At 36.7% G+C, this 16,123-nt stretch overlaps 1 protein-coding gene across 5 annotated transcripts in view; it reads right to left on the reverse strand.

The window, feature by feature from the left end:
* Positions 1–16,123, reverse strand: part of GABRA2 (gamma-aminobutyric acid type A receptor subunit alpha2) — a 91,740-nt gene that overhangs the window by 17,665 nt on the left and 57,952 nt on the right. For all 5 annotated transcript variants that reach the window (XM_089525189.1, XM_089525191.1, XM_089525192.1 and 2 more), the window contains 2 exons: positions 9,211–9,431; positions 7,465–7,547 (listed from right to left, as the gene is read on the reverse strand). In XM_089525189.1, the coding sequence (XP_089381315.1) occupies positions 7,465–7,547; positions 9,211–9,431 (304 nt within the window). The remainder of the gene's footprint in view (positions 1–7,464; positions 7,548–9,210; positions 9,432–16,123) is intronic.

A 16,123-nucleotide genomic window follows, 5' to 3' on the forward strand; every position in this document is an offset into this window, starting at 1 on the left:
TTGCAAAACATTTAACATATTGAATCACACATCTTTACAAAGCACAAACACACTGGGATCATGATTCAAGAAGTGAATTATTAATGCTATCACCACAGTCAATCTTCTAAATGGAAAGTATTGGACAATGTGCTTGTATGAACTGATTGAACCATGACAGAAGAACATACATCTAGCCATCAGTGTCCAAGGGCCAACTTTTTATTATTATTTTATTATTTACTTTATTTATACACCTCCTTTCTCCCAGGCTGAGACCCAAGACGGCTTCCATAACACATCAAAAGCCTTGACAAAAAGACCAGTTTAAAAACATGTGAAGTCGAAAGAATCCATAGTTTTTTGTGGGTTTTTCAGGCTATGCGGCCATGTTCTAGAAGAGTTTATTCCTGACGTTTCACCAGCATCTGTGGCTGGCATCTTCAGAGAATGCTGGCATGGAAGAGAGTTGTGTATACACACACACACACACACACACACACACACACTGACCCTGGGTAGGGAGGTTTCCATGTTAATCAGTGTATTGTTCTGCTATTGATGGCAGGGCCTCAGGGTGGGAGGATATGCAAAGAGGATTAGTGTCTGCTAATTGGTGATCATTGTCTGCTGGGAAAGCCCCTGACCCTGGGTGGTTTCTCATTTGCATTTGCTGAATCCTGAATCCTGAAAAATAGCAAAATCAGGACTCAGCACACCCCACACAACTATCTGCTCAATTGCATGATTGACTGCCTGCCTGTATGGCACATCAATGTGTCCAGTGACACATTGGCAAAGCATGCACCTACCTAGCCAGGACATCCTACCTATACATACCCCCTTTCTTCCCTTTCCTATGCCCTTTGTTGGACTGACCATTTTTGTTAATGTTTTTATTAAATGCATTTTATTGCTAGTAATATGATGTGTTGGTGTTCATTTCACTTCATAGTGTGTGCAATGGGTTGATGGTGTCCCTAACAACCTGTGCACTTGTATGATCAATTTGCAGGCAGGTGACAAAAAAAAATATGGCTAGTCACTCCCTCCCCCCTCCTCTCATCTTTGCACCAGCATTTGTAGTAGTACCAATGCAATAGTTTGATCTTTCCAGCTTGAACTGGAACAATCTGGGGTTTATTTTGCTCTGGTGTTAATTCCCAGAGTGTGGCTTGGGCCTGGTTTCCTTCCATTTCAGTTATAAGAATTGTCTGCACAGGTGTGTTCCAAAATGGGATGAGGCCATTTCTTTCAGTCCATGTGGACAAACCTTCACTCTAAGAATTCTGGAGTCTCATTAAAGCCTATCACAAGTGAAAGGAAATCTTTCAAAGCCTCTGAATACTTACTATAGCTCAGATCAGAATATAAATCCCTGACCCCTGCCATTGTGTACTACAGCTCCATTCTTGGATTGTCTTTTTTCAACACCCACCTTTATCTTGCTAAAAATGGCCAATATTTTAATTAAAAAAAAAACAAAACAATTGTGTGCTCAGTTTGCTTGAAAATAAAGAGAGTAATGGATGTTTTGTGCCCAAGCTTTCCAACTCCCTTCACTCCAAAAAATACCACATATTCACTTAAGATTTCCTTTATTATTTTAACTACATTTTAAAACAAAGGTGGATCATAAGTAAGTTTCTATAAAACAACACTGCAAATGTATACATTTAATGATATTAAATAATATAATACAGTTGGCCCTTTTTATCTGTGGATTTAAGCATCCATGGCTTGAAAATATTTTAAAAAGTATAAATTCCAAATAGCAAACTTGGATTTTTCCTTTTTACATAAGGGACACCATTTTGCTCTTACTATATTTAATGGGACTTGAGCATCCACGGATATTGTTATCCTCGGGGGATCCTGGAACCAAACCCCAGCAGATACCAAGGGCCTAGTGTATTATAAATAACTGTAATTAATCTATAAGTGTATTCTGCTACCCATGATAAAATATCTATTTTGTGCTTTCATTACACAAATTGTTTCAATGTTTAATTTAACATTTAAACATAATTAACAGCATGAAATGACTGAATACACATAGAGACTGGGTAATATTTAATGAATAGCTTTCTAAAAGCCTTTCAATAGCCACTGGACCAGATCAGGACAGAATTTGAGAAAAACATTTTTAATTCTAGTGGAGGGGCAAGATCACCAGCTATATCAGATTAAATATGGTCTCCCATTTTTTTCTCAAACAGGTGTTGATAATTAATTTTGTTTTGCTGAAATATTTATTTTCATTATTGAGGATCATGTTTACATCACTATAATTATTAATTAAAATATTTATATATATTCCACCCTCTATCATAACATTTCTTGGCAGCTTTCAATAAATACAGTTGAAACAATTTAAAAATTAAAATAATAAAGATAATTATCAATTATTTCCATATAATAGTTTAAATTTTCATTCTTTATGAAAATGAACATCCATAGACTTGAACATAGCTTCAGATTATGTAATTTTAGTGTACACAAATACTGCAATGAGGCTTAATGCTTCAGCCATGTTTTCTTTGTTTAATTAAATCATGTTTTTCATGTTTCTATTTCCAGTATCTGTTCATAATGGGCATGTAATTCTTCACCAGTACTTTTTTCCTCAATGGAGGCAATGGGTAAGCTTAACAATTTTCATCCATCTCTGAGAAAGTCTTTGAAAACCATATGGTTATTGAGGCCTGTATAAATACTATAAATAAATAAATAAATATTTTCCCAATTTGGAACACATTCTGTGCAAAATTTGCATATGGTTGCTTTTGTATAGAAAAAGAACTTTTTCTACATAGAAAACAGCCTTTTCTGTACGGAGAATGATATCTCTCCAACAGAAATATTATCTTCTGTGTAGAAAAGGCTGTTTCATGTACAGAAAAATCTGTTTTTTTTAATTCAAATCAACAATGTTTGTGTAAAATAAATCTCTTTTTGTTTGCAGGAAATAACTTTTTCTGAGCAGAAAATAATATTTATTCATAGAAATACCAACAATATAAATTGCTGTTTCCTGCACAGAAAATGCTATAATTCAGAAGTTACTGTAGGTAAAATTTACACACATTTGAATTTCATAGAACATAGCCTTTTCTAGGCAGAAAATGCCATCCATCTATCCATCACTTTCTTTATATCCCATCATTCTCCCAGACTGGGATTCAAGGTGGCTTGTAGGGACAGAAAATTACAAGGAAACAAATATAGTTAAAATATACAAAAGGTGAGATTAAATAATAGTAACCTAATAATAAAATTAAAACTATTTAAAATATTACTTATGTTATTTTTGTGCAAAAAAAACACATGTGAATTTTGTGTAAAATAAGTCCCAAACGGTGAAAATGATCAGCCAAGATTCTTCTTGTCAGATTTTCTCAGCACTTGAAAGACATATTTTTAACCATTTTTTCAAATATTTTTGAATGTTCTTTACATTTCTAGAGCTCAAGGAGTACATTTTTTTTTTACTTTCCCTAACTGGTCGATGGTCAAATTCTTCACACACTGCAAGTAATGTACTTTCCCCCCTTTTCTTCATGTTAACAGGACATGTTTGGCTTCAAGTGTCCTGAGATGGCAGGATATCTTCTTCAAATACACCTCCACAATTTGGGGTGTCACATTACAGACTCTTTTCTATTTAAGACATTTTCTTTGCCTCCTGAACTGGAATTCTGCACCTGTGTATAAGATGAAAGACATGTCAGTTGAAGGTTTGGATTTGTGTTGTGACCTACACTTTTCCATGGAAAGTAAAGAACGCTGTTACAACTATATGCTATCATTTAGATTTATATCTTGCCTTTCCCTCAAGGGGCTCAAGGTGGAAAATATGGCTGTACTCTTCTCCATTTTATCCTCACATAAACCTGTGAGACAAATCACTGAGAGAGACAGGGATTAGCCCTCATTCATCCAATGAGTTGCATGGCTTGTTGGAGACTTGAACCTGGGTCTCAAGTCTTAGTCCAACACCTATAGGCTAACCATGCCAACAAACTGATTTCTTTCAGGCTAGTTTTGGCAGCAAATACAATAAGTGGGGATTCACCAGTGCAGAAGAATATCTTCTCTTCAGCTTATGCTGACTCACTATTTACGTTAAAAATACTTATAAGAGGCAATGCTTTGGCATTTCTCAGAAGAGTTACAACAAATTAGAAGAGTTACAACAAAATAAAACTTTTTGCTGTGCTTTGTATATAATATGTATGATGCAGAGGTATGCCTTTTCTGAAATACTTAGTTTAATTATGCCACAGGTAGGACTCACCAAAGGCACTTTCAAGTATATCACTACAATTCCATAGTTGCATCTTATGGAAATCCTGGGGGTTGTGATTTGGTGAGGCATAAGAGTTCTTTGGCTGAGGACTCTAATTTCTTAACTTAACTAAACTTCAAACCCCAATAGGATGGAGGTATGGCTGATGAAGTCTTATAAATGTAGTGAAAGGGCCTAAGTTTCTGCAATATAAATCAGGTTTATTAAAGTTACAAACAATGTGGACAACGAAGCAAGGGACATTGAAACACTCACCTTGAAGACAGGAGAGATTCTGCATGAATAGATGGAATTATCAGGAGATGAAACCACAGAAGCCACTGGAAAGTTGAGAATCTCTAAATGAGCAATTGAATTTATTTATTTTTTTAGGATATGTCTGTGAAAAGTCTTGCAGACAAATGGCCCACTCCAATTGGCCATATTCCACAAATATTCTCAACTCTTGTTCCTAATAATGGTTTGAACATGGTGTTTTCCAAGGCTGCACTGCTTTGTAGGATCAGTGGCAGTCCTTTCTAGAGTGTTATAAAGTTCTACCAGTTCAACTAATGACAATTCCCATGGCTGGCAAATAGTTGCTTTAACAGTATATTAGACCTGTGACTATCTGTGTTGTCTCATACTCATCAGCATTTTGCAATGTATGCTGGACATTCCTTGGTTTCATTATGGATGTGAAAGGTGATTAGTTGCCTCAGTCAGATCTGTGCCAACATCAGAGACTTCAATGCCATCTATGATATTCAAAAAGTATGAGCTTGCAACCCACCATGTTGGCCTTTGGGATTCTGACAACTGCAATATTAAGATTGTTTCTGTTTTATCAAGTAGGAATGATGCCAGCTTCTTCTAGAGTGTGGGGGAACGTTAATTTTGGGGGATAATGCCCTTGAAAGACACATCTGAGGAAACATGTTTCAGGGCTCCCAAAGAAAAATGGGTCCAGTCACCATATTAATTTTCCCAGATAACAGTAGTGCTCCTAGAAAATGTAGGAGGCTGAAACAGCTGGTGGACCCAACAATCTTGCTGTCCTTAAAGCACAGACCTTAATCATAGTGGGCTATGGCAGGATACTTGAAAACCTGGAAACCTCATGGAAACCAGGTCCTCAATACAAGGCCTATGGATACAAAATGATGGTTGTGTACTGGTTAGTCAATGTTTCTACTAGTGTAGAAAAATACAGTATAGATGAAAATATAATGGACTGGCCCCGATTAGGTTAATTTTTATTCATTTTATTCTGCATTTAAAACAAATGCACAGCAATACAGAGAAATATATCGGGTTTCAGGTTTTAGAGTGAACATGACAGATCAGAATTGTCTTTTAAAATGTGATTATATCTGCTCTGCCCAAAAGAAGATTTTTATAAAATATTTTCTCTATTTTTCTATTCTAATCTAGTCTATTTACACACCACATTTGGGCTGGAGTTTTCTTAGCCTACATGACATCTCTCATGTAGACTTATTAAAATGATAAAACTAGGGAAATCACATGTGGTAATTCATCCTCTCTTTAGCCTGAAAATACTGAAAATCTGACCTCAGATGCTGATATAAATTAGTTTCAGAGTACAAAACAAATTCACCCCCAGCAGCAAAGGTATTTTGTCAGATTAATCATATGAAGAATATGTTTTAACATAGTACATCACAAAAATGCCTAGTTTGCAAAACTAGTTTCAAAGTATGAGGGTTTATTATATAACACTGATATTCCACATTAGTCCCATCTTCTCCTGGAGTTTATTGTATTGTATAACATCATGACTCTCCAGGTGCTGCACCATGTAGGTGGATCATTTGAAAATCTATTCCTTTCACACTCGAAATAACCCACTTGAAATACCCTATCCTGCTATAGTTTAGTAACTACTTTGAGTGCAAATGTCTCATTCTCCTTAGTTCTGTTACTGGGGGCATAGTAGGAGAGATGTAGGCTGAGCGGATGCTGGAATTCCAATTCCAAGAATTCATTCTACATTCCTTGGTATGTTTTTTAAAAGAAATTGTAAAATAAATAAATAAAGTAAGAGGAGCAGTGCAATGGCACAGTTCTGATGTAATCCTATTAAGGATTACTACCTAGAGAAACCACAAAGTTCAGAAAAAGTTTTAAAAATAAATAAAGAGTAAATATATACAAGTTTAAAGAGTGAGAGAGAAAAGCAAAACTAGGCAAGTTTTGATTGGTGGGCACAAAGCATGTGGAAAAAAGTGATGGAAGCAGTGTAGTATGAGTTCATCTTCCTAACCTGGTGAAGGAGTGGGGATGGTTCCTTAATATCATCATTACATAATTGCACAATTTCAGAATTGCATAACTGTATAACTACAGCTTCCCATTTTTCAAACGATACATCAACCATGGAGCAGGAGGCAGCGCAAGCAGGGTTAGTATAAAAAGTATTGTCATATTTCAAGTGCAAGAAGCAAACACAGGAACTAACCCTATTAAGGCATAAATGCTGTGATGGTGTAAATGAGGACATTATCATTCTGCAACCTTTTCCAAGTACATGAGAAGCAGTTTTCAACCAGAACAACCCAAAACTACTGACTAGTGTAATATGCACATTAGTTTCATATCCCAGTTTGTTCGCCAATTACCAACCATGGTTTGTCTATTCAGATGCCACAATAAACCATGCTGTTTTTCACCCCCATGATTTGGTGCAAAGTTTGAACATAAACCTCTATTCTTCAGAAATCTAAAATGTAAGTGAAATAAATAAACTTCACCTTGTACAGCCTAATACAATACATAAACTTATCATTAATCAGGTGCCCTATTTTACTTTGTTTCTAAACTACTTTTAGTATACACAACTGTAGTTATGTAGGTGCTGGATTAATGACTGTATTACTATATACTGACAATATACTAGTGCCATTATATGAGAGAAAGTTAAAAAAACAACATTTGTGATAAATCATAAAATAGTATTTTTAAAAACAAGAACTCTGAGAGTCTCCTAATATGCACAAAGACAACAGCACTAAAAATGAAATTTAAAAAACCCTCAAACCCAGAATGCATAATACATAATGTAACACAATGTTGCTAAAACATATATAAATATGTGCAAATGAAACAATGACTTGTAAAACTGGTACATTACATATTTAATAGCTAGAGGCTGAACTTCTAGTCATGTTACTTACAGCTGCCAAATTTCAATGGGCATGAGTGAGCATCCATAGGGAAGTCTTCTAAGTGCATTGGACACTCGGCCTGGACTGTAAGCCTAGAAGGCAAAAGACTATATGCTTGCTTGCTGCGAAGACGTCACAGAAATCAATCACACAAAAATATATTCCAATCATAGAGATGAGCTGTGTGAAAGTAATTAAAACATAATCCAGTATTTCTTATAATTTATTGTTATTTAGTCCTTCACAGAGCTTTCAGTTATTTCTAAGAATGAATGAATGAATAATGTGCTGAAGCTATCTGTAACAAAACAATGATGGGACAGTACTCTGGGATTTATTTTACTCAGGATTTGGGCAACAGACTGGCTATTGAGGAATGAGTTTCAATGGCCTATACTGTCATTATTAAACACTTTCTCACGTGTTTTAAAAATGTTTTTCATTTGTTGGTTGTTTTGCAAAGATGATCAGTTTTAATAATATTTAATAGTAATGATGATAATTTGTGTTTTTAATTTATGTTTTTAATTATTGATGAGCTACCGATGATGATGATGATGATGATGATGATGATGATGATGTCCATACTTCTTAAACATAATTTCACATGCCCTTCTCATATGAAATTGCTTCCTTGTGTTAATCAAAAATAGTTGATTCAAAAACAATAAGGAAAGATCCCATGAAAGTTAATAACTCCAAGTTTTTTAATGACAGTCAGAAGAATATGGCACACAAATACAGAACTTTTGGTACATACACATGCCTTATGCTCAGTGAAAACAAATACAGTCACCCCTCCCTTTTTGCAGACTTGGAAGCCGTGTCCTTTGCCAGTTTGTGGGCAGCAAACAGGGGGGAGGACACAAAATGGGGCACGTGCCCATGGTGTGTGCCAGTGCATGCCCCTGGGCGAACACTGCCATTCAAGCCAATGGGATCCCTGCGAAAATGGAGGAGTGACTACATAATTTAGCTTTTGTTATTTCACTCCCAATTGCAAACAATAAGTAGATCAAACCAGAGATAAATCTTGGAGAACATCATAATTTATATATACAACAATTACCTTGGATTACACCACCTCTCCAAAGTAGCAACATTTACTAATTACCTTTGCTGGTCAATTACCGAATAAACTTTATTACAATTACTAATTACCAAGTTATCCCTCACCTTCAAATGTAACAGACCTCTCAATTACCACGGAACTCTACAAACTATATACATCCTTCTACTAGCAAATGTTGGCCATTACAACTAGTTGTATGCATGTGTGATAAGGTGAGTTAGAATGGTACAATCCTGGGATGGTGCACCTTTCTGTTTTTAGCACCCCAAAAAGTGATTTATAGCTGACTCATTCTGCTCAGCTAAAAGCTTGCTCATCTTAGACAACTGCTTGCAGTGGAATATAGTGATGGAAGTGCGGGGCTGCTGCTCATTGTGACATGGATCTAAAACAATAACAATCTTGCACAGAGGCAAACAGCCTTGGAATATAGGCAACCCAAGGTTATTCCCCCCAACCCCCAATTTTTCTGGGAAACAAGAAAGAAAGAAATTTCAAAAGTAGCAGTTCACCTTTTAAATAGGTTGCAGGGAGAGGGTGCCTGTGCAGCTACTGAAGCATCCCATTGGCACAAGGGGGCTTCCTTGACCCACCAAAACAGTCTACCATGTCCAACAGTGAATAACAGGAAAGTGAATATGAAGATAAATAAATTAATAAAAGGAGTGAAATAAAATGTTTACCTCATGGTATATAAGAGAGTCCCATCATCTTGGATTCTCAGTAGTTTATTTGGCATGGTCATGTTATGAGCGACTGACTTCTTCCCATTGTGAAAGAATGTATCTGGAGTCCATATTTTGCTGGCCATTAGATTGTTCAGTCGAAGAATATTCATAGGGCCCTTAAACTTTAACCTTTCATCTTTCCATTTTTGACGGAAAAAAACATCTATTGTGTATTCCTGTCAAGAAAAAAAGTGTGGAACTATATTCAATCTGTTTAAATATAGAAATAACACCATACTTCTGACTTTGAGCTAATAAGAAAAGGCTTGAGACGGCATCATCAGTAGGGAAGTAAATTGAAATTCTATAAATAAATTTAAAAATTCAGAAACATTTTCAGGATCCTTGGCTATATACATCTCTGTTTCACATGGGAATTGTTGTTTATGCTTCCAAAAGGTGTTCAAATTAAAATTTAAAAAGCTCTGTAGTTAAAGGTGTTTTGTAAAAAAAAAAAAAAAAAAAAAAAAAAGACAGCTACAAAGCTTCTCTTAATTTCCTTGGATGAGTGAATCTGCTGGTGCTATTAAGTGGTTCTCTCTGATTGCAATAGAACTCATTAAGATAGACGTAATATACATTTAAGAACTTCATTTTGTTGGACTGGTGAACAAAAGCCTTAATGACAGCAGCAGATTCACTCAACCAAGGCCACCTAGAATCCTCTGTGGGGTGGGGCCTGAAGGCTGCATAATTCTGACCCCTGCACAAGCAATTGCACTTTTACTTTGCCTGTCCATGAGAAGGGAGAGGACACAGAAGCAGCAGCTACTGAAGGATGCAACTGCTAGCTTTGAACCAGCTATTTCCATATGTGGGGAGTAGGTGTGACAGCCAAAGCATTTTAAGGGGGATAGTTTAGGAAATTGCCCATTCCTTGGTATAATTTTCTAAGCCACCTCTCCAGGAAAGCCTTAGTACCCTCAACCCTCTAGAGACTGAGCTTTGAGAAATAGGCAACTCAGAGCCTGCTGTAATTCCCTTCTACAGACACCACTGCTGTCTCTGCTTTCCCTGTCTTACTGTTGCTTTTTTCTAACACCTGTGTCCTTCAACATCTCTTTACCATCACTGCTGTCTTCTGCTGGCCTCTTTCACATTCATACACATTGAATTACCTCTCATCAAACAGAAAAAGGCAGGGGGAAAATCATTTTTTCCAGTCTATCAATAAAAAAGACAACAAATGTGGGAGACTAGATCTAGCTATAGAAGTCTTAAGACAATGCAAGGGCCAAAGCATCTGCGCTAAAATAAGCGGCTAGAGGCAGCTCCAGCCACTATTACTCCAGTACTGTGGCAACCAGATAGCCCACTCCCAAAGCAGGCTGCTACTGTGGCCCTGTATGAGCAACCAGCAGGAGTGGATTTAATCCTCCCCTTTTTTTGGGCCAGCTCTTGCCACCTAGGCACAGCCTTGGAGCAGCTTCTGACTACTTTCGGGTCTTGTATCATCTGAACATTATGCCCCCAAATAAGCCAGAAGCCACTTCTTTTGGCCCGTCTGTTTTGGGCCCAAGTTTATTTACAGTTCAAACAAAATAAAATTTTAAAATTTAAAACATTTTTAAATCTAGCAAAATATTATGGTAGTCTCTGGGTTCCCACTTCAAGATCCACCACCATTTACATTAATATGGCTCCTTTCTAACACTTTCAGTTACTATTGGCCTCTCTGCTCTCTTAGGGGACTATCCCAGGTTTAATACCTGTGCAAAGCATCTAGAGTTCTGCAGATGGGTGCTATATAAATAGGTATGTACACGGCTAGTGGGAGCACCAATATTGCAAAAGCAAATTGAAATATTAATGTGACTTTTAAGTTTTAGTTTAATAAACTAATAAACTATGGCCTAAATCCAGTTGTTTAATAAACTATGGTATAAATGCAACTAGACTATATAAAACCCATAAAACGTACACAACTATTGACCAAGTTGCCATTCACTGAATGAGAATATTGGATTGAAGTGTTAGGCTTGTATGAGTGATTTACTTCTAATCATTCCAAAGGTAATGATGCAGCATCTACAACTTGACACATATAATAAGTTTAGTGAATTTACAATGATCTACTATTTTCTAAATGAATAAAAGGTTACCTTAAAAATATAAACCATAGATATTGTAAACTGTTCTATTAAGTTGAAAATAACATATTTCAATGATGGGGTTTGCATCATTGTTAAAAGAAATGTAAACTGTAACTGTCATCCAGATTGGTTATTTTAGTCCTCCAAAGGCAGGTTTTTCAGCAGAATTCATACAGAACTCAACTTACATGGGAGGCATTTTTGGGCTTCAAAATAAGTATTCTGTTGCTTTGAATGGGAAATGGCAGTACAGTAGTCATATTTATAAGACATTTGCAAGAACAACAAAAAAATGTGGGGAAGAGCTGACAACTACTCAGAACCAACATTCCAAGTTATGTGAACAAAAGTTTTCTGATGTTGAGTGTTTGGGTATTGTGGAACAGCCTTGATTCTTAAGCTAGAAATGCTCCCATGGACATGGAATTTTTTGTACCCCGCAACACTGGAATTCCAATTCTGTTAAAAAATACCCTGCAAAGCACTCAAGTTTTCATATCTAACCAGATGAGGGTTAAATCAAATATTTAAATATGGATGGGGCATTCTTGGTAATTTAAATATTGATTGCAATCCATGATTTTAAATTTAATCTGCCCTGGCAACAACTAAAATAAATAAACAAAGAAAAATATTAAATCCTGCAAAACCATCCTAAGTATTATGTTGCCTAAACTATTCCCCTATTAAAATGCACACACTGATAAACTTATATAATGTTACTGGCTAATGTGTTTCTTCTCCTTAGTATTCATTGGGGAAGTGATTAGGTCTCTAGTGAACAGCTGACTAATGTTTATTTCTTTTTTTAAAAAAAAATAGGGTTTCTAAAATTTGTATGACTTTAACATTACTGTATTACTATGACTGCATGCATTTGCAGCATGGCATCTGATGCACTCCTCTTGTGTTAAATTTCTTCTGATTATGCAACTGCAAACTTCAGATTCAGCAGTCTGGAAAAGAGGAAAATATCTCCAAACCAAAAAGAAAAAGTCAAGAAAAAAATCTTGCATACACAGTTTTATTCTTTGCTTTCATTGCTAATATTGCATTCTCTCCAGATCACACTCAGCAGGTTTATTCTGAACAAATACTTCTCTGAGTGTCAAGTTCCTCTTTAGAGGTTTAGCGGTTGCTTTAACTGCCACTTCTCTTCACTTGCAAGGATGCAAATACAGAACCACACTGGGTGAAGAGTGGGCATTGACTGCAATGGGGGGAGACAATGAAATATTGCTGGAGACAAGTGGGGTGAACAAAGAATTGGCTTGATGGAAATATTTGTATGTATGCTTTATGAAGCAGAAGCAGAACACAGCAGTCTAAAGTTTTCAATACTATCCTATGTAGTCCACAGTACTATTTTTGACCTTGAAAATCCTACATTTTCAGCCAAGTGTTATTTGTCTTTGTTAAATTAAATCTTGTGAATCAGGCAATTTCAAATGCATTTTATTCCAGAAAGAAAGATGAACTTAGGCCTGAAACAGACAGGCTTAAAAAGCCAGCTTCTGGGCGTCTTGGGGGCATGGCAATTACATGATACACGTCCCCAACCCACGAGAAAGCCATGCTGAGGCTGCACCAGTGGCGCCAAAGTTGGACCAAAAAGAAGTTGTTGTTTTTTTCCTTCTTGCCAGAGTCCATTTAGGACCAAGGCAGCAGGCACCCTTGGGGTCACAATGTGTGGCCACCATGGCTATGGAGCAATCGGACCAGGAGCAGCTTCTGGCCCCTCCTTCCTGCCTATCTGTTTTGCCCCTTAGTCACTTTAGCTATTCAATTTTTTTAAAACAACAATAAAAAACAAGTTGGTCTCTTTCCCCAGCTAATCATCAGTTTAAAGTTTTAAAAGTATTTTATTTGGAAGAGTTTTTTGTGTACTTGTTTAAAATAATGTTGTACACTTCTGCACCTTTTAATAAAAGTTTTATGATTTTTCACACAGTATTTTGAGGAAAGCATGTTCTATGCACAACCATTACTGTTGTGAAAAACAGAATTTGTACTTTCCCACCTTTTTGCTGTTGCTACTGATGATATGAACAAGCTGCTTGCCTTTTTTTAATCTCACACAGTAGTGAAAAACCTCATGTCAGCTGATATTTTCCCCACTAAGAGAAGGTTCTGACACTTACTCAACAAGGAAAAGAAAAACTGTTAATATTCTTTATACCCGTAGTACTATAATTATTATTTAATGGCCCCTTAAATTCAGTGTTCGTATTTATCAAAATAAATAGTAAACATGGAAGAAACAGGCACAGTTGATTTATACAGATTATTCTAATAATCCAGAAAACTGTTCACATGTCTTTAGACTGAGTAGTGAAAATGTTAGCAGATTTTTTAAAGTGCTATTTTGGGTATGAATGTGCTTTCTGAGACTTATGCTGCAAGCATATTCCTATATAACTTTAAGTTAGCTCCCATTAAACTAAAAACGGATTGCATGGGCAAGAAAATGTTTACAAGTCCTATAATACCATCAATTTTATTCTTTACATATGCCTGCTCTCCAGTTCCTGGTATACATCCCTTTCATTAAAATATAACATGTTATCTTCTGGATCTTTTAAAAACTATACCTGCTCCTACACATTTGTCAACACAAAGCTGAAGGTCAGTGGACTGAGAGATAGAATGAGTTGTGTTTATACCAATGGAGTTTACTAGAATACCAGTTAATGTTTACAGAAATTCTATCCACCTGTTTCCATAATCCTGTCTGACATTCCCTGAAGACAATAGGTTTTTTCTCATGGTTTATTTGTTATAAAATAAGCTCTGAAGGATCAGAAGTTGATAAATTATAAGGACAATTGTCCTTCACTTTCTACTGCCAAAGGCAATGTCTTTAGCTCCATGGGCTTTAACAATACAGTTAGCCATCCATGGAACTAGACAGGTTCCTGAAGTATAAAGACACAAATATGGCCCTCCTTATCCATGGATTCTTTATCCACATCTTGAAAATATTCAAATAATATACAAATTCCAAAAAATAAACTTTGATTTTGCCATTTTATATAACGGACACCAGTTTAATTTGCACATTATATGTAATGGGACTTGTGCATCTACAGATTTTGATATCCATGGGTGTGTGTGTGTGTGTGTGTGTGTGTGTGTGTGCTAGAACCAAACCCCAGTGGATACCAAGGTCCCACTGTATCATTCAGTACTAAAGTTAGGATTGTCCATGCCATGGCATTTCCAGTTTCTATATATGTTGTGAAAGCTGGACAATGAACAAGGTGATGAGAAAATCAACTCATTTGAAATGTTACACTGGAGAAGAACTCTATGGATACTGTATACCGCTACAAAGATCAATGGGTCTTAGAGGAAACTAGGTCTGAACTCTCCTTAGAAGCCAAGAGGACTAAACTGAGAGAGTCACACTTTGGACATATCATGAGAAGACATGGGTCACTAGAAAAGACAATAACAATAAAGTAGAAGGCAGTAGGAAAAAAAGAAGAAAACCAATTACAGATGGATAGATTCAGTCCAGCCACAGCCCTGCAATACCTTATTGAGCACAGGAGAACTTTTTGTTTTGTAACATGACTTGCAAGTAATCTCATTCAATCATTCTCAATTTGTGTGTTTTTTTAAATCGGAACTGCATCTCTACACATCTTTGCAAGTTCTGTTGCTCACATGTGTCAGCACTGCAAATAAAGATGGAGTCAATGATGCAGATGTATTTGAAACACTTTCAAGGCATGCAAAGTTTTATCCCAGTCTATCTGCATCAGTTATTCTCACAGCCGACAATGTATCTTTCTGGAAACCTCAAGGGGGAGGAAATGAGATCGATTATCCCAGGTTAAGTGGGGGTGGGGGTGGAAGCCCCCCCAACTTAATTGAATGCATTTGAAATCCATGTGAACAATACAGATTCAATCTACATCCTACCAGGATTATTTTCACCTTCTGAATAACCCCTTGGAGTTTGAAGTCAATTTGACAGCAGTTAACAACAACATTGGCATATGGGAGTAGTGGGAAGAAAAGTGGGGCAGCAAGGATAATCACCACCAAATAAACAAGTAGGCAGGAGCAAGACAACAGTGGCAGTGAATAGTGGGTGTGATCAATAAGCAGAAAGATGCTCACTCTCATGCCTTCTAATCAACTGTCTGGAGCATGGGACTTAATGTCCTTTTTTGGAATTAAAGAGGCTGTGCAGACTGCCACTAAGGGTGCAAAATAGCTGCAAAAAGCAGCTCCTTTTTGTGCCCTGGAAAGGGCACGACAGCCACGGCGCCATGTTTTAAGCATTCCTTTGACACTGTGTCATGTAAATACAGTGTCAGAGGAGCGCCCTGACACTGTGCACCATGTGGAGTGGTGCACAGCATCATGCTGATATGGGGGTGAAGTCAGGGTGTGTGTCATATGGACACCAAGCCCAGGCCATCCTTAATGGCCAGTCTGCAAAGTCCCAAAGTCTGCAAAATTATGGACTGCAAAATCCATAATTAATCATGAGTTCTCAATCCCTCAGACTACCACCTCATTCTGTTTAATGGGAAGATTGACTTGAAACCAAGATATTTGCAGTCACCATGACACTGGAATACAGTGGAACCAGAGCTTCAGAAATGGTTAGAGGCATCATGGATTTCACCGTTAAAATTCTTTTGATAGCACTTAATTCCCATTCCATGGCAAATGCACCAGTGAATACAGAAAGGAATAAACAACACGATTGTTTAAATCCAGTCTTCCTTGCCCAGATTTGAAGCAAATGTTATACATTT

Source organism: Sceloporus occidentalis, unplaced genomic scaffold (genome assembly GCF_023333645.1).
Source record: "Sceloporus occidentalis isolate IW3139 unplaced genomic scaffold, rSceOcc1.0.p SCAF_5, whole genome shotgun sequence".
Taxonomy (NCBI): domain Eukaryota; kingdom Metazoa; phylum Chordata; class Lepidosauria; order Squamata; family Phrynosomatidae; genus Sceloporus; species Sceloporus occidentalis.